The sequence below is a fragment of the Fusarium oxysporum genome, chromosome II (genome assembly GCF_013085055.1).
Source record: "Fusarium oxysporum Fo47 chromosome II, complete sequence".
Classification (NCBI taxonomy): Eukaryota; Fungi; Ascomycota; class Sordariomycetes; order Hypocreales; family Nectriaceae; genus Fusarium; species Fusarium oxysporum.
Genome location: NC_072841.1, coordinates 1,468,822 through 1,494,139, shown reverse-complemented (window position 1 = coordinate 1,494,139; position 25,318 = coordinate 1,468,822). Strand labels below are relative to the sequence as shown.

The window sequence follows — 25,318 nt, the reverse complement described above, 5'->3', positions numbered from 1 at the left end:
TGATTGCCTCGGAGACGGTGGATCTAGAGATGCATGATTGGATGGAAAGCGTATCCCCTGCCCCAGTCCCGTCGGCCCTTGAAAGTTCGTACCTCGGCCCAAGGCTTTTGAGGGGCCCGGGTGACGTCTCGGTCACAAGCAAACGTTGGGACGTCGTATTTGGCTGTCAACTAACTACTCCATAACAAGTCTCGCGCTGGATTGATATCAATCGTGTCTGTCCATCCAATCCAGTCTAATCTGGTGACCCTTGTCCCCTACTCTACGATTGACTCCATTCTGGAAGCTTGCCGTCTTCTGAGCCGAGGCCAGAGCAATAAGCGTCGTGTGCGAAACCGGCACTATTACCTGTTCTAATATAGAGCCCCGACAAATATTTGTCGCATACATATCTACCCCAACTCTCTCGATTCTCGTCTCGACGTCTCCTACTCTTCTTCTTTGATCGCTTGTCTTTCGCGTTGGCCATGTTGTTGACTTCAGCCCGCTCGCCCGCCCTTAGGAACAGCTTCCGTAACTTCACCAAGACACGCGCTGTAAGTCAACCCCCTCATCGTGACAACTACACCTTTGCTCTTTATGAGGCATCTTCACATGTGGTCGACAAAGAGAAAGGCATGGCAATCCATCGGCTATCCTCTATCTCTTGCTGATGGTTGGATGCCGAGTCATTGGCGGGCGACAGGAACTAGGGTCCTAGGATTGCTTGTGATCGAATGCTCCACCCGCCCGGATCTATGATAGACAGATGGACAGGCATCATAGTTGCTCTTCCGCTCAAGTCGATCGTTTTCACCCATTTCACCATGAAAATCGTCTCCTCTGACTGATCAACGCATCTGACAATCTGAAAAACAGGCACAAACTCTCATCATGGCACCCACAAAGCGAGCCAACAGCTCCGCCGCCTCCTCAGGTATGCGCTATCCTCCACAGGCCTGAAATATTCGGACCCAACGTGCTGATACAAATTATGAGTAGGCTATGTTGAGAACCACTCCAAGGGACCCATGCTGCGATGGCAAGACTCCCTTCCTAAATTGCCCGTCCCAACACTCGAGGAGACTGCGAAGCGTTATCTCAAGTCACTACACCCCCTACTGTCTGCCAGCGAGTACGAGGCAAGCAAGAAGGCCGTCGAGGAGTTTGTGCGCCCTGGTGGTGTAGGCTCCAAGCTTCAGGAGAAGTTGGTGGCCAAGCGCGAGGACCCCAACACCAAGAACTGGATTTACGAGTGGTGGAACGATGCAGCCTATCTCTCATACCGCGATCCCGTCGTCCCCTATGTCAGCTACTTCTACTCTCACCGGGACGACCGACGAAGAAGAGACCCCGCAAAGCGAGCTGCTGCCATCACAACCTCTGCCCTCGAGTTCAAGAAGCAGGTTGACGCCGGCACCCTGGAGCCAGAGTACATGAAGAAGTTGCCCATCTGCATGGACAGCTACAAGTGGATGTTCAACGCTTCCCGTGTTGCGGCTAAGCCAGCCGACTACCCTGTCAAGTTCTCATCTGAGGAAAATAAGCACATTATTGCTATTCGCAAGAACCAATTTTTCAAGATCCAACACGAGGTTAACGGAAAGCAGCTCAATACTTCAGAGCTTGAGCAGCAATTCAAGCGTGTCTATGAGCTTGCCCAACGCGTTCCTGCTGTTGGCGCTCTCACCTCAGAGAACAGAGATGTCTGGACTGACGCTCGTGACATTTTGCTCAAGGCCAGCCCCAAGAACAAGGACGCTCTCGAGGCCATTGAGTCGTCTTCTTTCGTGGTTTGCCTCGATGATGCGGCGCCAGTCACACTCGAGGAGCGTGCTCACCAATACTGGCACGGTGATGGTGCCAACCGCTGGTACGACAAGCCTCTGCAGTTCATTGTCAACGACAATGGCACTTCTGGCTTCATGGGCGAGCACTCCATGATGGACGGTACTCCCACTCATCGCCTCAACGACTACGTCAACGACCTCATCTTTGGAAACAAGCTCGATTTCTCCGATCCCAGCATCCGGTCCAACTTGCCCGAACCACAAGTCGTCAAGTTCGATATCACAAAAGAAGTACAGAGCGAGATTGATCGCGCAACCAAGGACTTCAACGATGTCATCAGCAAGCACCAGCTTGCCGTTCAGGCCTATCAGGGTTACGGAAAGGGTCTCATCAAGAAGTTCAAGTGCTCTCCCGATGCTTACGTTCAGATGATTATCCAACTCGCCTACTACAAGATGTATGGCAAGAGTCGACCTACTTATGAGTCGGCTGCTGTCCGACGCTTCCAACTTGGACGTACTGAGACATGTCGAACTGTCTCTGACGACTCTGTTGCCTGGGTCAAGTCCATGTCTGATTCCTCCATTGACGACAAGACACGCGTGGATCTCTTCCGCAAAGCCATCAATGCCCACGTTGAATACATCACCGCCGCTTCCGATGGTAAGGGGGTTGATCGACATCTCTTCGGTCTTAAGAAGCTTCTCGAGCCTGGCCAAGAGGTCCCTGCCATCTACCAGGATCCCGCATACAGCTACTCCAGCTCGTGGCACTTGTCCACCTCTCAGCTCAGCTCAGAGTTCTTTAACGGTTATGGCTGGAGCCAGGTCATCGATGCTGGTTTCGGTATTGCCTACATGATCAACGAGAACAGGTATGTATTGCGCCCCAAATGTCCAATGGAAAATGAACTCTACTAACATGGCGATAGTCTCAACTTCAATGTCGTTTCTAAGGGTCTGGGCAGCGACCGCATGAGCTACTACCTCAACGAGGCAGCTAACGATATGCGCGAGCTGCTCACACCTACTCTTGAGCCCCCCAAGGCTAAACTGTAAATATACACACAACATATTTCTCAGGCGGAAGGAGTCTCTTGCTGTTGAATGGATTGGCATACTGTCGCGGTTCAGATCAACGGCGTTTTTACTTGTTGGACAATGTACTCTAGACTTGACCGTCTTTTTGTGCGATGCCATATAGATGGCACTAGATATCAGAGCGACATGTTTTTAGCAAAGGCAGCATAGATTACACAACTAAACCAATGACGGATAAAAGTTCCAAAATTCTAGAAAGAGGCGCCCTTCACCCCCAGTGTTAGTTGCCATTACGCGTCTAGATACATGTGATGCGGGCCCAAATAACTACACCACAGAAAATTGTCTGAATATCCTACCTATCCTACTCCTACATATGCGGATCCAAGGTATATGCCATCTGCTTTAGCCGGCATGGGCCACAATTTCGTTGACCAAGTCTCCCTTAGACTCGTCGTAATAGGAGCAGATTTGCGAAGGCAGGGGCACCTCCTTGTAGTCATCGTCTTCGCCAGAAATAACGTTGAGGTTGACGCCCGCTGATTTGCTGGTGAAAACCTTGGTTCCTATGCTCTCCTTGCTGAAGTAGATTTGGGCACTGTCGACCTGATCCAACATGACGGTTGGGATAGTGCCCATAACCTGAAGAGCAAAGTTGTTGGCTTTGACTACATCGACTGTCGAAACAAGGGTATCAACGATCAAGGACAGACGGGTGGAATTCTCGACTGTGACCTGGTTGGCCTTGCCCCTGACAATGATGGTGGTGTTGTTGCAACGGCTGATGAGAACCGAGTGTGTAAGTGAGGCCTCAATCTCAATTGGCTCGGCCTCCTTCTCGTAGTTTTCCTGGTAAAAGTTAACAACATGCTACAATACTTTTCGCACATAGAACATACAATAGTCCACTTATTGCCCTCTAGCTCCTTCTTGGCTGGCTTCTTGATACGCATACTCTCGGGTTTAGGCTTCTTGCCAGGAGCAGGGCTCTTACCCCTCTGGCCACTTGAAACCGTTGAGCCACTGCGAAGAGATGGGTTCTTATGCGTCATTTCGGACTTGTCCACTTTACGCAGACCCTTAGTGACAGCATCGCCCTTGTTGAGCTCTGAGAAAACAGCCCCGAATCCACCAGATGATGCAGGCGCAGGAGCATCATCTGTCTTGATATCAAGGACAGGGGGAGGGCCAGGGGGAGGGGGAGGAGGTGGTGGTGGAGGAGCACCACCAGCAGCAGGTGCCGGGGCAGTGGGAGCGGAAGCAGTCGCAGAACCAGCAGACAATGACTTAAGAACTTCCTGAGCAGGCTGGCCATTCGGGTTCCATGGAATACCTGTTGGGAAGTATTGCTTGACATAGTCGGCAAGATCGCGGAACATCTGATAGAAGCTCTGAACCCATTCGATCTGCTTGGGGTCCCTGATAATCTGGTTAAAGGTGATCTGTTTAAGCCAAGAGGCTGACTTACTTATCCTTCTGCTCCTTCAGAACTCTGTTTCCAAAGAATTGAGCCGAGCCAAGGCACTCGTCCACGTGCTTATAGGGGCGAGTGTCAATGGTAACCCATGCAAGAACCATGATACCATCGGAGACAGTGCTGAGTTGCGTGTACATAGGGCTAGGACGGTTGGCGTCTTTGAGCTCGGTGACAGCCATCAGTGCCTCGTTGATGGGTTTGATGAGGCTCTCATATACTGGCAGATCAGGTCCGGAGAGGTTTGGCTTTTTCGCCTTTGTGGAAATCAGGAGAAACTTGCGCTGCTCCTGGAAACCAGATTTGACGAGCGCAGCCTAATATTATGCCATGATTAGTCCCTGCCCCCTAGAAGTTTCTGCGTATTCATGATCCTTCCGATGGTTGCGCGTACCTGCTCAGCGACCAATCCTCCTAGCTGGTGGCTCAACTTCACATATTTATCGACAGAAGTGTTCAGGAAAGCATCGAATTCCTCGATAGATTCTGGCAGCGGCTCGGCGACAGGTTCGGGCTTCGCGGCAGCGGGAGTAGTGGCCTTGGAATCGGAAGCGGCTGGAGGAGGAGGAGCGGCTAAGGAGGGGTTCGGAGGTGAAGGTATCGCCTGGTTGAGAACGGCGGCATCGGCAGGAGGCTCGGTCGAAGAAGCGATATCCTCGAGGCGCGAAGTTGCAGCTTCAAGCCTGGATGACTTTTATCAGCGTCTGCGCATTTCGGACTGACAACGCAACGAGCGTGAAGAGCTTACCTCTTGATAAGCGTAGTTAGGTTGTGCATCTGACTATTAGCAGCCATGTTGGATAATCGCCCGTTGGGTTATTATTTAGTCGAAGCAGCGGACTGAAAGCGTTCTGCTCGAAATAAAAGAAGCTGAAGATATGCCTGGGCCCCTGAAAGAATAGTTGATCGGGTGGCAGCGACGTGCTCAGGCAACAGGATAGTTGCTTTGGAGGATTGCGCAAGACGGAACGGCGAGTAGCTTTCGAGTTATAGGTCGTAGGTAGCTAGTGCCAAGCAGAAATGGGAGAGAACAGCAAGCTTAGTGATTGAGTGAACCAACGCTGTTTCTTTTTCGCTAGCTATGCAAGCTAAGAGAGAGTTAATTAACAAACAATTGAATAGGTACTTAGATATTGAAGATGAGATGAGGTGAGGTGATTGGAGCTCGGTCCAGGAGGTTCAAGATCCAAATAGGGATGACTACCTTTTCCAGGGACAGGGGAAGCAGTATGGAATGTACGACAAATATACTTTATACTAGCGCCTCAGAATGCTGTGGAGATGAGTACTGTCTAAGTATATTTCAGAAATCGACCAAGCGCTAAAGACTGGCTAACCTAGAGGGGCATGACAAAACTTGAACACCTCCCAAGCTGGGTAAGGATCGCAACAGCTTGCTTTTGTCCATACAAGACGTAGGGAGGCATTCCATCAACGCCGGAACCGGGCAATCAAGTGCCGACTGATATAATAGACGCAAACCCAGACATCTAGACAGGTACTAGACCTTTGAAGATCTGTGTGGGAAATGGGTTACTTAGAACAGTTGATGGCTGACTCGAGCTTAAATAACCTATGTCCAATGTGCTTTATTCTTATTATTCTAAAATCCCTATCACCCATCCTAATTTTATAATATAGTTTATAATATAGTATATCCAATGTTTCATTTCATTCATAGACGTTTGCGAAATTCGCGGAGACGGTCCTCAACATTATGTCCGTTCCAAGCCTCGCGGCCTTCAGCGTCTCTACCAATCGTTGGAACACCGACCTGCTCAATGGCGAAGCTTGCGGCAACAGTGGCCCAGGCTACAGCGTCCTCAAGACTCTCGCCTCGGGCCAGAGCCACACCGAGGCCGCCTAAGAAGGTATTCCCACCTCCCGTAGGATCAACCACCTTGGATGGGTCAGTGTGATAGGCGGGAACCCATTTCTCGACACCAGGATCGACCTCGATCTCTTCGCGAGCCACAATCCCATCGGCATCTTGGAGAAGGCCGGCAAACAAAGCCTCCATATCCGTATCTGGCTGAAGGCCACCCCTAACATAATCTTTCTTTCGTCGCTTGGTCGTCTTGGGGTCACGGCCTCGCTTTCTTCCTCCATTCTTCGCGATGTAGCATCCTTTCTCGCCAGCACGGATAACAAGAGAGAATGATTGCAGAGGCATGCTTGCAAGAAGCTGCTCGCAGGCTCGTTCTACAGCAATGGTAGAAATCTCACCTGTTTCTGGATCAAGCCCACTGTCACCCATGAACCCAGCCAATTCTGCATGGTTCGGGCTGCAGATATCGACAAGAGGTAAGCAGTTGGTGCAATTGAGCAACTCGTCAGGGGTACACAGATCAGGCACAGGCTCCCAAATGAAGATGGGCTTGGTATATGTCTCAGGGGGCACGACCTTCTTTCGAAGTGAGGTGATCTCGGAGACAAGATCCCTACATCGATTTGGGGAGCATATCAGGTGGAATGATCGTGATTTAAGCAGCGCTGGTGTAAGATCCTGAGCAGTCAAGCGCTTCTTGGGAGTCAGGTATTTGAAAGCTCGCTTCTCGGCAGTGCCTTCATAGCCGTTCCAGCCTCGCGTGGTCAACCGAAGCCCGTCATGACGGAACAGAGCCGAGGTGGACCAGCTATCGATGAGCGTAGAGAGAGAAGGCGGGAAATCTGAGCCCTGATCGACAATCCAGCCAACTGAAGCAGATTTGGGTGGGGGTGAGAACAGGCGAGCTCCAAGGGCCGAGTAGGTGCCAGCGCCACCAAGGATGTCTTTGACAGGCGGAGTTGGCGGAATGAAGTCGATATCATCTTTCCAGTCAAGTTAGTTAGTGTCTGTTCTGAGTAACGCAACAGTTTTATGGACAAGGGCGCTGGCTAGGTTAATGAATCTTCTCACCAATTATAAACATGCCCATCGTAAAAAAATCGATCGGGACAGCTTCTTCGCCTGACGAGTCGCTGGCCTTGCCCTCAATTATGGCCAACGGGGGATGCTCTGGGGATTTATCTGCTTCTGCCTCTGCCTCTGCCTCTGGTTCAGGTTCTGGTTCAGTGCCTGGTGCACCTTCATCACCGTTTTTGTGTTCCTCTGCATCTTCAGATTTCGTTTGGTCTATGTCTTTCTCTTCCTCTACAACAACAGCCTCCTTGCTGTCAGTAGGCAGCTCAATTTCTGGAGTTTCGGCTACATCTGCCATGATGCTTGTGAGATATGGTTTCTCGCCTGATATCAATAGTGAGATAAGTAGATAAAGAAACGGCAATGACCAGTTGTATGAAAGGGTGCAAGGCGGGCCTTGAACCGGTATAAACTCGCTGTAGAGACACTGGCTATTCGATAAATAAACGTCTTTTCTACTGCCGAACTGTACAGTCTCAGCTCATAGACTGGTCGGGAATAGAAATATTCACCAGTTGGTGGAGTTTGCGGTCAGGGTGTTGAGTATGAAAACGAATCGGATCCTAAAGAACAGGGGTCCGGACGCTTAGATTTGCTATACCAGGGCCGGTTTTTTTGCTGGTAACTACTGTGACTCTAGTACAAGCTGTGATTCAGTTGTAGAATCGTTATGCAGGCTAGAGTTACCGAGAAAGAGATGGGCCAACTTTCAAAGGAACGGATGAGTGAGCAATTCTAAGTGACTTTGGTTTAGGCGGTGTCCGTGGTGGGTTGGGCACATTGGAACTGCTGCCCAGGTTGGTACACGTAAGGTTACGTACAGAACAGAATATATATTGTCAGAACTTATGGCTGCTGATAAAAAATGCACCTCATGAATTCAATCAAAGACTCTTTGTTTAGCACATCTTGAACAATTGATGCTTGGCTCAATATCTGCGGGAAAGGTTGAGTTTCTCTTATTCTAGCCTTTTCCTCCTCCTCTGGGTTCAGTTCAACCATAGGTAGGTAGGTAGGTAGGTAGGTAGGCTTATTGTCCACAAATTGGTCATAGCTCCCAGAATCAAAGTCTCGATTATTGAGAGAGGCCGTTACAGGCCTTGCGGAATTCTATTCACCTCGCATCAATCATTAACTACATAACTCGACCAACCTCGTGTTATCCATGTCGTTATCAACTTCATAGTAGTACCAAGCCTACCAATAGATGCACCAAAAAAAATTTCCCCAACGCCAGTCGATCGCCTCGTATTGCCGACACGTTACAAGATTTAGATCTTGTACACAAGATCTCCCTCTGTGAACCTGAAATGAATGTTAGTAAGTCAACGCGTGGATAATTGCAACAAAGAGACTTACATAATCTGGTTTGCCTCTCCCATTTTCTGGAGCGCCTTTGTGGCCTCTCCTTTGTCAAATGCATCGCGACGGTTCCCAATCTTTTTATTCACTGCCTCCACGACTGCGTCCAGCTCGGCCGCGTCATCTTCAAACAGGTTTGTGTTGAGAAGCTGACCAAGGGCTGTTCGGAAGGTTGTCAGTCGCTCAGAGCTGATGGGGGTATCGTCAATTGCCAGTGCAGCAGCACCGCTGGCAAGGTCCTCGTCGCCATCCTGCGACTCTAGCTGGTTCGAGGATGGTAGCTGAGAGGCTGGAATTGACGATGCAAATGAAGCCTGCGATTGTGACTGGTCTTGTGTTCGCCGGCTAGATCGTCGCAATGTGCTTTGCGAGTCATCCTCAGGAACATCAGGTTCTCTGCTGGACCGGGCAGTGTCACTGGTTTCTCTCGCTTGGAGGCGACTGCTGTTGCGTGTAGCCCTCGAAGTCGACTTGTTTGATTGCGTGGCATTGGCAATGTCACCATCGTCATCTTCGTCATCACTGGAACTCTCGTCGCTAGATGATGCAAAGTCAACCGTTTGAGTCTTTCTCCGCTTCTTCCGCGATTCTTCAACAACTTCCTTGAAAAGAGCGAAGCGTAAGATACCCTCTGCAGCAGCCGCATCACGCTCCTCCACCCTGTTTGACAAGCGGGATTTGGCATGTGCTGTGGCAAGACGAATGATGGTTTCCAGAGTACGGACGGTCAAAGGACTGGTCCTTCGCTGGTTGCCCTCCATCTCGTCGTTCCGTAGACCGACATAGATATCAGCGATGCGATCGGAAGCCTCTTGTGTCAGAATGGGCTTGATTCTCGTCTTGGCATATTGGATGTACTTCTTCATGAATGGGATGCTAAGAATTTCGGGCTTCTTGTTTGAGCCCCGACCAGATGTGATAGTGACACCAGAATGTAACATTGCATCATACTTTTGGTAGACTTCGGTTGGCCCCTGGGACTCAGTTTGATTTGAAGCGGAGACCCCCAGGGACTGCCCACCTTGCTCACGCACAGGAGCGCCTTCTTCAGTTCCTGGCTGGCGATATCGGTGCATACGAAGGACGTGTTCTGACACATGTCGATCTCGCGTATCTTCGATGTCATCTGTGACGACAAACAGTAAATCGAAACGTGAGAGCAGAGAGTCAGGTAGTGCGATGTTCTTGTGAGGATCCTTGTGAGGGTCATATTGGCCAAAAATAGGGTTAGCAGCAGCAACAACACTACAGCGAGCATTCAGCGATGTGTGAATGCCAGCTTTTGCGATGGTAACAGTCTGCTGTTCCATAACTTCGTGGATCGCAACTCTGTCAACGTCTGACATCTTATCGAATTCATCGATACAAACGACACCACGATCAGCCATGACCATGGCACCGGCCTCCAGTCGGCGCTCACCCGTCTCCTTATCAGAAGTTACTGCTGCAGTGAGACCAACACCCGAGGAGCCACGACCAGTTGTCGCAATCGCGAGCGGTGCAGTATTGAGAACGAAACGTAGCAACTGAGATTTAGCAGTGGACGGGTCACCGACCATCAGAATGTTGATATCTCCACGCAGATGTGTTCCGTTTTCGAGGTTCTTCTCCATACCACCCAGAAGCATGAGTAAGATGGCCTTCTTGACATAGTCGTGACCGTAAATACTGGGGGCAAGCGATTGAGAGAGCAACTCTAGAAGATTCTTCTTCTTGGCCACTTTGTTGATGTTACGAATGTCGGTATCGGTAATGGTTGCAGTCGCCACACCACCTCCAGACTTTGAAGACAATAAGACAACATTGTTCGTCAGAATCATCGTTTTGAAGAGAGCACTGTTGTGGTTGGTATTACGGTTGCCCAGAGTTCGATAAATGCCGACGAGCTGCACTCGGTCGCCGGGCTTCACACTGTCGACGAGGTCGTCGTCAAGAATGGCATCCACTCCGCGAGGGAGCTGCCCTGCAGGTGCTCGCTCGGGCATTTCCTGGATGGAGATGGTCTGATGGTCTCGGTATGTGCAGAAGCCATACTCTGTAATAAGTGGGTTACCGTCGTCGTCCTCGCGAGGGTAGACGCTTGAAGTGGTAACACCATTGGTCATGGTCTGATCCTGGTACTCGCGAAAATGAAACATGTCTTTCTTCTCATTGTAGTGAACACTCTTCACGACCTTGGGGCGGATGAGAGAACATCGAGTCACGATGCCCTCGATAGAGACCATGTAGTTGAGGAGGTGAGACGATAATGTACGGGGATTGCAAGCGTTCAAGCCAAAGCTGCCAGCCCAAGCACAGTAATAAATGGTGTCTTTTGCGGTTTGGTCAGGTCGCGCCTGCGGAATGGTTTGGACGATGTTCTTCAGGGCCTGATCAAAAGCCAGAGTGAAATCGAAGGGTTGCTGGAGCAGGCCCTGTGCGAGGTCCGGGCTGTGGTTGCGCACATGATCGAGATTAACGGTCAATCGACGCTGGTTCTTCTGTAGCATAAGAATAATATCGGATCGATAACTTCGGACTTGAGGATCATCTGTAGAAAAGAGTTAGCTAGGCACAACGACCGATCTTTTTGGAGAACGGGCGGTGGACATACTGGGATCAAGGAATTCCTCCGCTTGACGTATGCGGTCGCGCACGCCTTCATCTTGAAGCATAAAAGAATCCATGTCGGCGGTTCCTTGTATTGTCGTTACAATGAGCGACTTGGTCAAAAGTGATGCCGATATGGAACCTGGTTAAGGTACTGTACGGTAATCAGATCGAGGGGTGAAAGTAAACCAGGCGGGGCGTTGCTAGGGGGCTGCTCGAAATTGCTGGCCTTGCCCGCGCTCCCTTCCAAAGAACGCGTCTCTTTCGCGTAAAGTGGTAGCTAAACCTGGCCTCCAGAGGTGGCTGATGTGTGGCTACAATGGACCCTATTTCGTCAGGGAACTAGTCTAGTTTCCGTAACGACCTAGGTCTAGGTCTCAAGAGGGAGGTAACGTATCCGTACATACGCCAAGCCTGCCCGTGCCATTGCCTTATGCTGGGATCCCCATGGTCCTCCACGCGGAACACTCATAACTCTCAACCTTAATGATCTCTCCCTACGACGCTTTTCCTATACTACCACACATAAGCCACCCCACTACCTGAACGGATGCTATTCACCGGTGTTCGTGCACAATGTCGGTCGGACTCTCTGGCAACGCGCATACCGCTCTAGATGAAGAAGCAAGGGCTGAGGTTGACGTCCTCAATTCGCGGCTCGAAAAGACGACGCAATTGACCAAGAAGATTCAATCGTGCCTCAACCGACTCGAGTCGACAGGGAAGAGTGTCCAAGATGTTGCAGGACCTCTGAACGGAGAGACCAGGCGACTGCAAATATTGGGAAATAGTAAGAAACAGAGTCCATGTCCAGCCAATGCTGACGACTAACCATTGGGTAGACGTTGATTCAGTCCTGGCCGCCATTGACCGATTGCGCCAACCTGCAGATAGCAAGAATGACGAAGAGCAGATCATTCGAGTCGGCCCCGAGAAGGCCGGTCTCTCCAATTACCTGGCTTCTATCAAACGTCTAGACAAGGCCTTGAACGAGATGAAAGCCTCCAACTTGCGCGCCAACCAACAAACGATGGCCGATCTAACGCGACTCATCAAGTCAGGCAATAGTCAGCTGGAATCCCATTTCGAAACATTGCTGCGCGCAGAGACTCCTCGATCCGTCGAGCCGTTGCACTTTATCACAAAAGACAAGCCTTTCCCAACACTACCTCAGGACAAAATAGCCCGGCTCGGCCTGGTCTATTCGTATGTCATCGAGAGTCACCACAACGGATCCTCTGAGCTCGCCCATATATATGCAGAGGTACGCGGCCCATACCTCTCAACATCCTTGGCCAACCTTGCTGCCGCAAGTGTCAACACCGCCAAGAAGAAGAGCCCAGATGCTGTCTACCGTGCGGGGACCAACGGAATAGGGACCTACTCGCAAGCTATGGAGGGCCTTTTTGTCTCCGAATACGACAATGTGTGCAGTGTCTTCTCGCGTGAGGATTGGGGTGTGGTCTTCCAGTCAACTTGCCAGGCAGCGATGGCTGAGCTTGCCCGAACGTTGCGTGAACTCAATGCTCATATCAAAAATCACCTCAACACCGACTGTTATCTGGCATATGAAATCACCGAGATCATCTCGGCTCTTTCAGGCAAGCTCGAAACACGCACCGGAGAATTGAAAGGAGCACTCGCTGCAGCCCTGAAGCCTGTTCGAGAGACCGCCAAGTCGTCCCTTGCGGAGCTCCTTGACGAGACCAGGCGCAAGATCAGCATGCTACAGATGTTACCCTCAGATGGCGCTCCAATATCCCTCGTCTCGGAGACAATGCAGCGCCTTCAGACGATGGTACACTTTCTACGCCCTATCTCGAGCATAATGATATCATTAGGGGATGGCGGATGGAACTCCAACGCGGCGGCTAGCGGACGCTCGACCGATGCAATTCCCAGTCTAGCATCGTTCGATATAGGAGCGGATGGTAAAGAGATCTTTTCGCATTACTGCACTGATACTATCGAAATGCTCCTCTCTGGTTTGGACCAGAAGTCACGCGTGCTCATGAAGAGCAGAGCTGTTGCTGGAGTATTTCTGGCCAATAGCGTTGTCATCATTGGGAGAATGGTTCAGAACTCGGAACTTAGCGGGCTGCTGGAGAACAAACTTGACATTCTCGAGCAATGGCGCAAAAAGGCAACGGCAGCTTATACGGATGTTTGCAAAGACCTTTCCGTCCACCTGTTCGACACTGTACATACCAATCGTGCGCATCGTCCAACTTCTGGACCTGTCGACTCTACTTCGATCGTCAAGGGGCTGGGAAGCAAAGACAAAGACAGGATCAAAGAGAAGTTCACGCAATTCAACAGCGCATTTGACGACATGGTTTCTCGACACAAATCGTACAGCATGGAGCGGGAAGTCCGGCGAATGTTTGGGGAGGACATTCGCCAGAAATTGCAGCCTCTCTACGAGCGGTTTTGGGACCGGTATCACGAAATCGATAAGGGCAAAGGCAAGTACGTCAAATATGATAAGACTTCCATCGCCGCTGTGTTTTCCAGTTTGGCTTCCTGAGCATAGGGCAAAGGGGGTAATTATGAGTCTGAACCTTTAGGCACTATGGACGAGGACACGCCGATGAGAAATGGAACAACGTATGCTGCTAGCCGACCTATAGCAGCAGTTCCGCTCTTGGTTCCAGGATGTTTATCCCAGATGATTATCATCAATATCTTGTCACCATCTTGATTCACCCAACCAACCGGTTTCTCCGATCTTGCCCGAGGCACAGTGTATGAAACCTGAAGGATTTATTCACCTGCTATTCCATCTCCCCCCTCATTTACTGCCATGCTCAATCCAATTTCAAGTCCTAGCGATCCTCAAAGATGCTGGGCAGCCACGCGAATCAGGAGTCGAGCAAAAGTAATTTGAGAACAGCAGCGCAGCCAAAAACATTGTTTGGTCCTCTGGCCCGTTTGTTGAGGCTACAGAGGCGACTGGCGAGTTGCAGAGTCATCAGGAGGGACACCTGGGACATGTGCCGCAGTAGTCGTGAGTTCCGAGATCGTTTGCTTTGCAACAGGCAGTACAGCAACTGTTGACAGGCAACTGAGATTCGACAACGGCCATGGTGAAGGTGCTGAGAAAGTATTTGAGAGTTTTGCGTAAGTCGCTTGGCTCGTGTGGGGAGGACGATGTTATTGAAGTTGAGATGGAGTGCTTTTTGCTTCAAAGGCCTGAAGGAGAACCGATCAACGGTTCCGGAAGCTTTATACTCTATCCATCCTCAAGGGTCTGAGCCAGCAATGCCACGATGGTGGTATCCGTGGACCCGAAAGTGAGGCTGATGCGATTTCAATTCGAGTCGAGGTGGTCTTCGTATGTGGGAGGGACCGGAGATATGTGCAGGGGGGGCTTTACTGCCTTCTTTCTACGGATGGATTGAAACATGAAACAGTCCCACCCCCCACGTACCTAGCGCGTCATCATGCAAGATTTTATACTTCCTTCACCACATGCCACGGCGAGAATGAGAGCAGTCCTTCAACTGCCAGCCATAGAGGTCATCGTCATCATGCATGTGATGCAACTGTTAGTCCAATCTCCTGGAATTTGGCGCCACGCCAGTTGGGACTTGAATCCTAGTTCCCAGCAGATGGCAGCTGTCATCTGGTAACCAAGCCTTTTGGAGAGCCCATAAGTGGGCTGGCATTTTCACTCTCGTCGTCCAATATCTTGCATTTCCTCCATGTCTTGGGCCTCGGAGACTCCCGCATTGTAAATTACCTGGCCTCGCAAAGGCGATGCTGGGGCTTATTCTTGAGGTTATTGGGTGATAGCAACCGATTGTCGCACACTTCCCCATGATACTTAATGCTATCCCTGACAATGACAGGATACCACTCTCGGGCCTCGCTCGGGTCTTACCATGCAGTGGTGCCCGAAACCAGATACGAGCAAGTTGTTTGTCGCCATTCGACACAACATGTATATACATAATCTAATAAGTAGTTTACTTAATCTAGCACATGCACATGCATCGTATCCATCTGTCTCGCAACGCAGCACACCGAATTTACTTCACACGCGCTAGCCTGCTTCTCTGTCAGACCAGATCCATGTTCCTGTGTCGATCTCTGCTGTGATTTGAGGACCCTTAATTCGATTATGACAAGTCATGTACAGACTTCACCTATCAATCTTGACACCACTGCCAAAGATCTCGTCAATCCGCGTCCGTCGCTCCCACAAAATGGCATTGTCCTCCCTCCGTTTGAAGTAGAGTATGCGGTGCTGCGGGATAAACTCCTCATCAGTCTGCTCCGTCTTCCAATGTTCCACTGCCCTCTCACGAGCTCCGAGAAAGCGGTCTTCGTAGCCAATGATGTAGTCGCCTGAATCGAAATTGGGGTCCCAGCGAAGCCGATTGAGCACATCAGCAGCTGTGCGAAACTTGCCCAGCCCTGGTGTCTTGCCCACAACCGCAGCTCTGGACCCAGGCCCTGTGCTCTTATGCCCTTTTGATTCCTCCTCAGCATCGTCGAAATCTTCCTCTTCGTCGAGCTCTTCATCGGATTCGTCATCATCTGTCTCGCCCCCATATTCTCCCCAAAGACTCTGATCAACTTCCAATGTGCCAAGATCATGAGCCCTTGCGACAGTTGCACTCATCCAACAGAACTGAGAATCATAGTACTTCTCGTCTCGGCGAATCCTCGCTTCAAAGTCTTGCAGTACTGTCTGCATGGCCATACCCACCTCCTTAGCATCTTCTTTGTTTGAGTCATCGTCCCATGCAAGGCCAATGAGGTAACAACCATGATATTCTGCGCCAGATGTCTCTGCTCCAGCGGACACATCCAAGAACCGAGATGGCCAAATGCGTGCGAGTAGATGCTTCAGTTTCCTGTTTATATCTAGACAATGTCAATATGATACATCCTGCCAAAGGAAAGGGACGCGCTTACCAACTAGTAGCATAACACAGCGCGACTCAAGCCAGCCGATGAAACGGCCACTCTTTTCCTGCGACGGGCCCCAGTAATGCGCATCAATCTTGATGTATGTTTTGAATGCATGCAAAAACTCTGTAGCTGCTGGGGCTTGAACCGATCCTAGAGCTGTCTCGGGTTCAATACCGAGCAGCTTACCCCAGATACAGTCACCATCTGATAGCATCCTTTTGGCACGACCAAACTCAGAAGAAATGGTGGCCACTGTTGGGATAGACGCGATAGGGGCAGTGTTGAGTGCTGGGGCATGCCAACCGATCAGGCAGAGGGGTTCTCGGAATGTTCGGTTATATCTCAATTCTTTGTGAAAGAACGGATCAAAAACCATCGAGTTCTTCCAGTCGAATTCTGAGTAATAATGAAAGAATGTGACAACAATGTCGGCTGGGGTTACAGTTTCATTCTCGTAAGCCAGTGCTTTACAGACCGGTACAAGGAGGACGCTAATATGAATACCACCGAGGAATCCAAACTTTGCCGAATAAATACCTCGCGCCTGGGCCCAAGATTTGATGAACAAGTGCGCCATTCGATACTGTACCATATCTGGAAGTGAGCGGCGAAGGTAGAACAGATCGCGAACAGGTTTAAGCTTAGCAAGTGCCTGGAAAGACAAAGCAAACGCTGGGTCGCTGGCTGGGCGCTTCATAACTTCAGGCCATCTATATTCGAGAGTTAGCAGTTTCCCTGTTGAATAAATACATGAGTCAATAGTACCTCTCAACTATCGATGCAGCTGCACAATACTGGAGATCGACCTTGATGCCATTGACTTCTAACTCCAGCATGTTACCTGAATTGGCCTTAACTCGTCGCAAGATTCTGACGCCCAAGGTCGTCGCTCGCTTCAACCTTTGAACAGCCAATGCAAAGAATGTCTTTGAGCTGAATGGGCCAATGCACAGGCAGTCAATATCAGAAGAACTCGTCCAGACGCCGAGGCCATAAGAGCCAACTGGGACCACAATGAATGCAGGCCCAGATCGGGAATCATTCTCTGAAATCGAGGATGTAGCATCTTTGAGAACCATTTCGAGGGTCTTGATCGCTTCAACCCGGTCGGTCCTCTCCTGTTCATTCGGCAAGCATCTACGACCTTCCAAGAAGTCCTCCAAGCTCTCGCTGTTAGCCAAGCCAGGAGGAGGTTGTTGAAGTGCAATTTTCATCTCAGGAACACAAGATCGAGACATATCAGAAGGTGACGACTTTACCAGAAGGCATCTTATGCCCCAGTGATCACTGGCGTATGTGGGACCGCCCTGCTCCGGTGACTCGAAGGTTGTCTGACCAAACGTATTGAAACCATGCGGGTTATAGTGACCATTTGCCTTGATCAAGATCTTGTCATATCTCTGCGGTCTGTTATTCAACCCATTTCCAACAAGATCAGACGCCAGTGTGTTTGTCAGTGGGTCGAAAGTAGCGCCTTGCTCTCCCTGGAAAGAGTCTAGGACGTTCCTCTTCTCGTTGGCTATGTCTGAAGATTCGCCCGACTCCAGTCTCGTTGCCAGCCATGTATCTAAGAAGCCAGAATCCGAGATAGCCCGGTCAATATCTCGCAAGTGACGAACAGTTTGGGCAGAAATATCATGCTTTTTCTTGGCAGCATCAATGGTGTAAGTTGAAGTCGCAAGATTGAAGTCCCCAGCAATGATGCATGGATGTTGCAGAAAGGTGGCAGACAGATAATCGAGCATCTTCTGGACTTCTTTCTTTTTGGTGGCGACGGCGCCGTCAGTAAGCCCTTGGCTCAGATGACACGCCACAAGGATCCAAGGTTTGAATTTCCCATCGTCAACATCTCGTGTGCCGATGCCGGGAAACCGGGCCACGGTGCAGCCTTTGTGCTTCCTATGGAACGGGAGATAGTGCCATTCAAACGCAAATCTACTCAAGACGACAGTGTTCAGGAGGCTAGGTAGCGGCCCAATACCGGACTGATCTGGGGGCCCATGAGTGACGAAAGGATAGCGACTACGTATATCCTTGTTGGCGAGGAGGTCAGGAAGAAAATGGTCTGTGACTTCTTGGAGAACAACAATATCGGCAGCAGCACGAGCTGAGAGCAGATTTTCCACCAGAGCTGGATGCCGATATGATTGAGGAGGCCACTCAAACTCTGCCAATACATTATAAGAAGCAACAACCAATTGTTCAAGGATGACCTCGTTGGTATCCGGAGATGTGTTTGTCGACTCAGCCATTTCCCAGGCTCCTGAAGACTGGATCGAGTGATAGCATGGCTGGAAAGCAATAGTAGACATTTCGTGTAGATGATCATTAAAACTTTGAGGCGGTGTTATCCGATGGAAGGTTCCCGATTTAAGATCTAGAGTCCCCCAAAGCCGCATAGGCCGTGGTCCGCTTCCGCCTTGCGCAAGTGCGCCGTCGCGAATAAGAATAGCAATTTCTTTCACTTCCCATTCTATCGGTGCCAAGAGGCGGGCCTTTTCGAGGAGAAAATGATGGGGGGCAGCCTCGGCGTCTTCACTCTGACCGATGGTCATATGAGGAACGAAGCGTTCATTTTGAGCTCCATGTGAACGGCCAAGAGCATTGTAGATTATATCCCTGATCTTTGAGAGCTCGGTTGTAGTAGAATCTGAGTTCGAACCCAGAAAGATAGTGTTGCGATTTTTATGTTTGAAACAGTCAGCAACATTGAGTGCAAGATGAGGCCGATTTTGTATCACAAGCCCTTCAAGTGCTTGAGCTGCATTCCCTAGCACTTCAGGCCGGACAAATGGGTAGATAAGATTAACGTGAGGAGGCCACGCTGAATATGCCTTATCATAAAGACTTCTCAGGCGATCCACTGATAGCCAAAGTCCACGAGGAGGGATAACACATAGGGCAGTCTCATGCGAGTCGAACCCATACAGTGATGTTTGTTCTGTCTTCTCCATAACTTGTATAAGATTCTCCAGATTCCGGGTATATATGAGCTGAATGATGATAAGTGATCTGAAGCGCTATGCCTCAAAGAAGATAAGCTGGGTTGAAAGTGTAGTGGGGGCTGCTAACGTCCCAGGGGTAAGATAGAGAGGATCGGCGGAGGGGTCGTCTTGCGTATTGTTTGAAGTTGCCAACAAAAAGAAGGCTTACCTCACTTCTTTAATGCTTCATTTTCCCTTCGCAAGGCTGACAGGTAATACAGAGATATATGGCCACTGACTCATAAACTTCAGGCAATTTGCGGCCTGTCTGTCATTGCTACTCTGGGATCATCAAGTTCAAACTGGCCCGTGGCGGAGCAAGCCTGCGGTGTGACTCACTGTTAGTTTTGTGTGAGTATTAAGAATATCGAACTAGAGACATCTTCAGCTGGCTATGGAGCTTGCTTAGGTTGATAGCCCCCGGGGCGCAAGGAAACTTCTGACATTGAATCAAGGTGCTAAAAATATTTAGTCTAAGATCCCCTAAATCTACACTAAATTATGCTAAGTTTACCTACTGCTTTTTGTCACTTAGGATAGAGGTCCCAAGTTTTGTTGCCTCCCCTTGATAGCAAGTAAAAGGCACTATATCACCAGGGTTGTATTTGTCATTGGCTATTAGTCACTTAATACCGTATGTTAAAATACTATAACAATAAAAAGGGCCAATGCTGTAGCCCTTGGAGCAGTTGGCCGTTCACTTGACGAACACCTCATTGAGATTCCGTAATAGCACATTACCCCATGTTCTCCGGGCCCCAATCAATAATTCCTGTTTCATGCCCCTTGCCTTCCATTAGAGCTTCAAGCTTGTCTTCAACTGTGACCCAACCGTGACGCTTCTGTGAGATAGCATACTTGATTGGATCCCTCCACTCTCTCCACCAAGTTTCCTCACTCTGAACAATACACCTTCTGTCAGGCTCCCCGTTCTTCGCTGTAGCAAATGGCCAGACGGCTTTGACCACTTCGTATTTGTGCTTGCCAGAGAACAGGCTGGTCACACTAGTGAAGAACTGATTGACTTTGTCCGGGTTCTGTATCACGACACGGCTATGGGTAACCACGAAGCTGACATCAACTACGCCACGGTAGTTGAGTGCTGCCACGAGGCTGCGGAACTGCCCTTCAAGCCATGCTGTATCGAGATTTGTGACCACTCGTTCAAGCGTAAAGAGTTTGACAGAAGCAGGATCCTGAACGAAACGGCGGCACCATTCATCCAACCCAGCATCGCCGACTTCGGGAAGGGCATCAGGTTTGAGACCTCCACGGTAAGCTAGCTCCCCATCGCCAACACATCGAAGATAGTCTAGACGCTGGTTATCATCATCCGGGACTAGTAGGCTCATAAGGTTAAGTTTGATGTCAAAGTCGACTTTGCGCCCCCGACTCCCTCGAATGTGAATCTGGGGCTTGGGAGGCACCGAGGCTTGTGCGCGGATGAGAGCGATAAGCGCCTCAGGCTTGGCCGATAAATATTCCGCACGTGATGAGAGAGTCTTATAGTCGTTGGAGAGTTTGAAGAGAGGTGGAGAGTAAAGACGGTAATCAACTCGCGGTAGTCCAGGAAAGCGTGCTGGGCCTTTATGGGCTGCTATGGCTTGTGAAGCCGGAGCGGAAACAGCGCTTGATGGGATAGAAGGCCCAGAATAAGGTGGTAGTGTTACATGATGCTCTGGAGTCTCACCAGTCAAGACTGCGATGGGCGACGATGGCTCAGGCTCGGTGACTGCTGCGGACTTTTCCATGTGTAGTAGGTAGGCAAGAAGATTAAAGATAAGAGAGATTAGTTAGTAGGCTGTAAATGTAATTCTTAAGGTAAGTGAAGATGTATGGAATATTTTGATTAACTTTGGACAGTAAATTTGAAAAATAATAATATTCTTATAGAATATTTGAGAATAATTAAAAGTTACCCCGTATTACTTTGGAAGTCATACCTACCTTAGGTAAACTTATATGGTTCTTGCCTGCCTAAATAACGTATACATAGTAGTATCTATCGGGGCGTCGAGCGCCACTTCTCAGCCTTGCCCCACTAAGTAAGGTCGTCAATCAACCTGGCCAGAGCCTGAGTCTCGTTGTGAACACATAGCTCCATCCCTAGCCTTGGTTGCTATCTCAGCGTCCAACATCTGCATTTCTTCTGCAGGGCAACCCAACTGGCATACTCACCTTATACCTTCAATTCCTATAATAACTTCTTCTTCAACGTCCCACTCAGCGCCTGCTATTTAGCCAACCCCGACCATGGATTACGAGACGCTCAAGGAGCAATGGAGCGAGGTCGAGGACCGTGATGGTGTCCGTCTGAGCTGGAATGTGTTTCCCAGCTCCCGTATGGTATGTTTACAGCTACATGGCGCTCAATCTTGAGCTCACATTATACAGGAAGCCTCTAGACTCGTCGTGCCCATTGGCGCTCTCTATACCCCGTTAAAGGAGAAGCCCGATACTCCTCTCCTCCATTTCGAGCCTGTTACATGCAAACAGCCCTGTCGCTCTGTATTGAACCCGTTCTGGTATGATGCCCTTCTAAACGGTTGCTCTAGTTTCATTTGCTGACCTGGTACTGAAGTCAAGTCGATGTTCGTGCCAGAGTTTGGATCTGCCCTTTCTGCCTTTCAAGAAATCAGCTTCCACCGCACTACAAGGACATTACTGCAAACGCTATCCCCCCCGAACTTCATCCTGCGAATACCACAATAGAATATCGCCTCTCCCGACCTGCGCCTGCGCCCCCGATCTTCCTCTATGTCGTCGATATGTGCCAGGAGGCTGACAGCCTCGCCTCTTTGAAAGAATCGCTTGTGATGAGTTTGAGTCTGCTTCCCGAGAACGCTCTTGTTGGTCTCATCACTTATGGCACAATGGTATACCATACATTTTTCTCCCCCATTAAGATGTTATGCCACTAATACCTGTATAGGCTCATGTCCACGAGATTGGCTACGAGGAATGCGCCAAGTCCTATGTTTTCCGAGGCAGCAAGGAATATGCTGCGAAACAAGTCCAGGAGATGCTTGGTCTGTCATCCTCTGGCGTACGACCCGGCATGCAACCTCAGCCTGGTCGCCCATTCCCTGCCGGCCCGGCATCTCGCTTCCTCCTCCCTGTCCAGCAGGCCGAGTTCCAGCTGACCAAGGCTCTCGAATCCCTTCAAAAGGACCCCTGGCCAGTTGCGAATGACAGACGTAACCTTCGATGCACCGGAGTCGCCCTCAGCGTTGCCGTCGGTCTTTTGGAGTCATCTTTCCAGAATGCAGGTGGGCGCATCATGCTATTTGCCGGAGGCCCTGCTACTGAAGGCCCTGGCATGGTCGTGGGACCCGAGTTGAGAGAGCCTATTCGATCCCACCATGATATTGATCGAGACAACGTTAAGTATTACAAAAAGGCTCTGAAGGTGTGTCATTCAGCACTTCCACTCTTTTGAACTCATTCTGATGGTCTCATCATAGTTTTACGAAAACTTGGCCAAACGAACAGCACACAATGGTCACATCATTGACATTTTTGCTGGTTGTCTGGATCAGGTCGGTCTCCTTGAAATGAAGGGCTTATGCAATTCAACCGGTGGTCATATGATTTTGACTGATAGCTTCACTTCTTCTATGTTCAAACAATCTTTTGTGCGAATCTTTGAGAAGGATGGCGATGATAATCTACTCATGGGTTTCAACGCAGTGTTGGAAGTTCTGACCACAAAGGAACTGAAGGTCACAGGTCTCATTGGACACGCAGTCTCTCTCAACAAGAAGTCGATCTCTGTGGGCGAGACTGAATGTGGAATTGGCAACACATGTTCTTGGAAGATGTGCGGTATCGACCCCAAATCGAGCTACGGAATCTACTTTGAGATTGCCGGTCAAGGTCCTGCCACACATCAACAAGCACCGCAGAAGGGCATGATGCAGTTCCTGACGTACTATCAGCACTCATCGGGCCAGTTCCACCTCCGCGTCACGACTGTCGCCCGCAACCTGAGTAGCCCTGCTGGGGACCCAGCAATCGCGCAGTCCTTCGACCAAGAGGCCGCCGCTGTCCTTATGTCACGAATTGCTGTGTTCAAGGCCGAGGTCGATGATGGCCCTGATGTCCTACGCTGGGTTGACAGGATGTTGATTCGTCTCTGCTCCAGATTCGCGGACTACAGGAAAGATGATCCTTCATCCTTCCGACTGGAGAAGAACTTCACGTTATACCCCCAGTTCATGTTCCATCTCAGACGAAGCCAGTTCCTGCAGGTTTTCAACAACTCTCCTGATGAAACAGCCTTCTACCGTCACGTGCTCAACCATGAAGATGTCAGCAACTCACTCGTGATGATTCAGCCAACCCTGGACTCCTATACCTTCGACCAGGATGGCGGCCAGCCAGTTCTTTTGGACTCTGCCTCTATCCAACCAACTCACATCCTGCTTCTCGATACTTTCTTCCACATTCTCATCTTCCACGGTGAAACAATTGCTGAATGGAGAAAGGCTGGTTACCAAGATCAAGAAGGTTATGAGAACTTTGCTGGTTTGTTGGAACAACCCAAGGAGGATGCTCGCGTAAGTTCACCCTCAGCCACTCTCAATCTGTTACTAACCCGTCCAGGATCTCATCACTGACCGCTTTCCTCTTCCTCGATTTATTGTTTGCGATGCCGGTGGTTCTCAGGCTCGATTCCTCCTGTCCAAGCTCAACCCATCTACTACACACACCACTGGCCCATATGGTGGTGTAGGAGCCACCACTGCTCAGACAATTTTCACAGACGACGTATCTCTGCAGACCTTCATGGACCACTTGATGAAGTAAGTCTGAACCCCGTATGTTGCCCATATCGAGTTGAGCTAACAAACTTTCTAGGCTTGCTGTGAGCGGTACTAATTGAGGTGGCCAACAAACGAGTTTATCGCAGACGTACTGCCATCTCAAGAAGTCAATGGAAAATCAAGTCTTACGATGGGGCGTAGATAGTGACGACGCAGTTCTCATAAGCCCATGTTGTTAGTTAAGAGACATTATAATAATCAAAATTCGAGGCCAGCCCTTCGCAGATCTATAACCTTAGGTGCCTCGGTGCGTTGTGATGCTTCTGGGGGAGCGAATGATGATAGCACGTGATACTCGCTGACTCAGCAGATTGTGCTTAGGGCAGGTCCAAATGGTGGGGCCCACACCTTGCATTTTTAGTTTTGATATTTCGCGACAACTTCAAGTTTTCTTTTCGATCTACCTGCCTGTTCCTTACTTCCGGCACGCAAACCTCGAGCCTCTGCCGACTTTCACGACACAAAAATGCGTTCGTCTCCCTCCTGAATATCAGGCACGATTTTCCTGCTTACACGATGAACAGCTCCCAAGTTCGATCCCAATGAGGTCAAGGTGATGTAGGTAGATTCCAATCGCAGTTCTTGGACACATTGAAGCTGACATATTGTAGCCACCTCCGCGCCACTGGTGGTGAGGTCGGTGCCTCCTCTGCTCTTGCTCCCAAGATCGGTCCTCTGGGTCTCTCCCCCAAGAAGGTCGGAGAAGACATTGCCAAGGCCACTGGCGACTGGGTATGGCATTCAATCCCATTGCACATTAGAGTATGCTAACAATTGTGTTCAGAAAGGCTTGCGCGTGACTGTCAAGCTCACCATCCAGAACCGTCAGGCCGCCGTGTCGGTTGTGCCCACCGCTTCCTCCTTGATCATCAAGGCTCTCAAGGAGCCTCCTCGTGATCGCAAGAAGGAGAAGAACATCAAGCACAACAAGTCTGTCAGCCTTGACGAGATCATCGAGATCGCCCGCACCATGCGATACAAGTCTTTCGCCAAGGAGCTCTCTGGTACTGTCAAGGAGATTCTCGGAACCGCCTACAGTGTTGGCTGCCAGGTCGACGGCAAGCCTCCCCAGGCTATTATCGAGGCCATTGACAGCGGAGACATTGACAGTAAGTCATGAACCCTCTGCTTGAAATTTCTTTACGCTAACATGTGATAGTCCCTGAGGAGTAAATGTTTTCTCACGCCCTGTTCAAAAATCCCACCAGTATGAGAAACAAAAAATAGACTCATTGATCGATGGCAGCATGACAAATCATTTCCGTCCAGTCCTTGTGATATTCTTCGAACTTGTGAACCCTTGACTCACTCTGAAATCTACCATCATGCCCCGTGGTTTATTTCTATTTTTGTGCAAGGAAGAGAAACCTTGGCCCAATACTCACCGCGACATACTAGCGATAAAGCTCTTGTGGATGTAGCGGTCCATCATCATGGCCACATGATACAAA

The 25,318-nt window shown here is 49.9% G+C and overlaps 8 protein-coding genes across 8 annotated transcripts; 3 read left to right on the top strand and 5 right to left on the bottom strand.

Moving 5' to 3' along the window:
- Positions 1–114: 114 nt before the first annotated feature.
- On the top strand, positions 115–3,044 carry FOBCDRAFT_214348 (acyltransferase ChoActase/COT/CPT). The gene is made up of 4 exons (XM_031172965.3): positions 115–536; positions 859–916; positions 982–2,644; positions 2,702–3,044. The coding sequence occupies exons 1-4, from the start codon at positions 468–470 to the stop codon at positions 2,826–2,828; spliced, it is 1,917 nt and encodes a 638-aa protein (XP_031049750.3). The 5' UTR covers positions 115–467; the 3' UTR covers positions 2,829–3,044.
- Positions 3,045–5,472, bottom strand: FOBCDRAFT_154354 (adenylate cyclase-binding protein). Its single transcript, XM_031172963.3, has 5 exons — positions 5,033–5,472; positions 4,679–4,967; positions 4,279–4,601; positions 3,710–4,229; positions 3,045–3,659 (listed from the first exon to the last, which is right to left on the bottom strand). The coding sequence occupies exons 1-5, from the start codon at positions 5,077–5,079 to the stop codon at positions 3,216–3,218; spliced, it is 1,623 nt and encodes a 540-aa protein (XP_031049748.2). The 5' UTR covers positions 5,080–5,472; the 3' UTR covers positions 3,045–3,215.
- Positions 5,473–5,959: 487 nt separating this feature from the next.
- FOBCDRAFT_287921 (Ribokinase-like protein) lies at positions 5,960–7,484 on the bottom strand (the record flags this gene model as incomplete). The annotated part of the gene is made up of 2 exons (XM_031172961.2): positions 5,960–7,095; positions 7,184–7,484. The coding sequence occupies 2 exons, from the start codon at positions 7,482–7,484 to the stop codon at positions 5,960–5,962; spliced, it is 1,437 nt and encodes a 478-aa protein (XP_031049746.2).
- A 639-nt stretch (positions 7,485–8,123) lies between these two features.
- FOBCDRAFT_315302 (MCM2/3/5 family-domain-containing protein) lies at positions 8,124–11,319 on the bottom strand. The gene is made up of 3 exons (XM_031172960.3): positions 11,142–11,319; positions 8,546–11,078; positions 8,124–8,491 (listed from the first exon to the last, which is right to left on the bottom strand). Exons 1-3 carry the CDS (start codon positions 11,212–11,214, stop codon positions 8,458–8,460), a joined length of 2,640 nt encoding a protein of 879 aa, XP_031049745.2. The 5' UTR covers positions 11,215–11,319; the 3' UTR covers positions 8,124–8,457.
- A 394-nt stretch (positions 11,320–11,713) lies between these two features.
- FOBCDRAFT_287919 (Cullin repeat-like-containing domain protein) lies at positions 11,714–13,821 on the top strand (the record flags this gene model as incomplete). Its single annotated transcript, XM_031172959.3, has 2 exons — positions 11,714–11,927; positions 11,980–13,821. 2 exons carry the CDS (start codon positions 11,714–11,716, stop codon positions 13,662–13,664), a joined length of 1,899 nt encoding a protein of 632 aa, XP_031049744.1. The 3' UTR covers positions 13,665–13,821.
- Positions 13,822–15,281: 1,460 nt separating this feature from the next.
- On the bottom strand, positions 15,282–19,011 carry FOBCDRAFT_287918 (uncharacterized protein; the record flags this gene model as incomplete). Its single annotated transcript, XM_031172957.2, has 3 exons — positions 15,282–16,009; positions 16,061–16,767; positions 16,823–19,011. The coding sequence occupies 3 exons, from the start codon at positions 19,009–19,011 to the stop codon at positions 15,282–15,284; spliced, it is 3,624 nt and encodes a 1,207-aa protein (XP_031049742.2).
- A 448-nt stretch (positions 19,012–19,459) lies between these two features.
- Positions 19,460–20,964, bottom strand: FOBCDRAFT_214341 (uncharacterized protein). Its single transcript, XM_031172956.3, has one exon. The coding sequence runs from the start codon at positions 20,790–20,792 to the stop codon at positions 19,779–19,781; it is 1,014 nt and encodes a 337-aa protein (XP_031049741.1). The 5' UTR covers positions 20,793–20,964; the 3' UTR covers positions 19,460–19,778.
- A 127-nt stretch (positions 20,965–21,091) lies between these two features.
- Positions 21,092–25,161, top strand: FOBCDRAFT_256787 (uncharacterized protein). The gene is made up of 12 exons (XM_031172953.3): positions 21,092–21,387; positions 21,436–21,566; positions 21,623–21,917; positions 21,974–22,450; positions 22,506–23,600; positions 23,647–23,846; positions 23,902–23,908; positions 23,954–24,041; positions 24,392–24,425; positions 24,479–24,599; positions 24,652–24,976; positions 25,027–25,161. Exons 1-12 carry the CDS (start codon positions 21,295–21,297, stop codon positions 25,038–25,040), a joined length of 2,880 nt encoding a protein of 959 aa, XP_031049738.3. The 5' UTR covers positions 21,092–21,294; the 3' UTR covers positions 25,041–25,161.
- The last annotated feature ends 157 nt before the right edge of the window (positions 25,162–25,318 follow it).

Coding starts and splice junctions, on each gene's coding strand:
- FOBCDRAFT_214341 (XM_031172956.3), bottom strand. CDS start 20,792: ATGGAAAAGTCCGCAGCAGTCACCGAGCCTGAGCCATCGTCGCCCATC.
- FOBCDRAFT_315302 (XM_031172960.3), bottom strand. CDS start 11,214: ATGGATTCTTTTATGCTTCAAGATGAAGGCGTGCGCGACCGCATACGT. Junction 11,079..11,141: donor GGAGGAATTCCTTGATCCCA/GTATGTCCACCG, acceptor TCTTTTCTACAG/ATGATCCTCAAGTCCGAAGT. Junction 8,492..8,545: donor GGAGAGGCAAACCAGATTAT/GTAAGTCTCTTT, acceptor CATTCATTTCAG/GTTCACAGAGGGAGATCTTG.
- FOBCDRAFT_256787 (XM_031172953.3), top strand. CDS start 21,295: ATGGATTACGAGACGCTCAAGGAGCAATGGAGCGAGGTCGAGGACCGT. Junction 24,042..24,391: donor AGTTCTCATAAGCCCATGTT/GTTAGTTAAGAG, acceptor CACGATGAACAG/CTCCCAAGTTCGATCCCAAT. Junction 24,426..24,478: donor CCCAATGAGGTCAAGGTGAT/GTAGGTAGATTC, acceptor GACATATTGTAG/CCACCTCCGCGCCACTGGTG.
- FOBCDRAFT_154354 (XM_031172963.3), bottom strand. CDS start 5,079: ATGGCTGCTAATAGTCAGATGCACAACCTAACTACGCTTATCAAGAG. Junction 4,230..4,278: donor CTGAAGGAGCAGAAGGATAA/GTAAGTCAGCCT, acceptor CCAGATTATCAG/GGACCCCAAGCAGATCGAAT. Junction 3,660..3,709: donor AGGGCAATAAGTGGACTATT/GTATGTTCTATG, acceptor AACTTTTACCAG/GAAAACTACGAGAAGGAGGC.
- FOBCDRAFT_214348 (XM_031172965.3), top strand. CDS start 468: ATGTTGTTGACTTCAGCCCGCTCGCCCGCCCTTAGGAACAGCTTCCGT. Junction 537..858: donor ACTTCACCAAGACACGCGCT/GTAAGTCAACCC, acceptor TCTGAAAAACAG/GCACAAACTCTCATCATGGC. Junction 2,645..2,701: donor TACATGATCAACGAGAACAG/GTATGTATTGCG, acceptor ACATGGCGATAG/TCTCAACTTCAATGTCGTTT.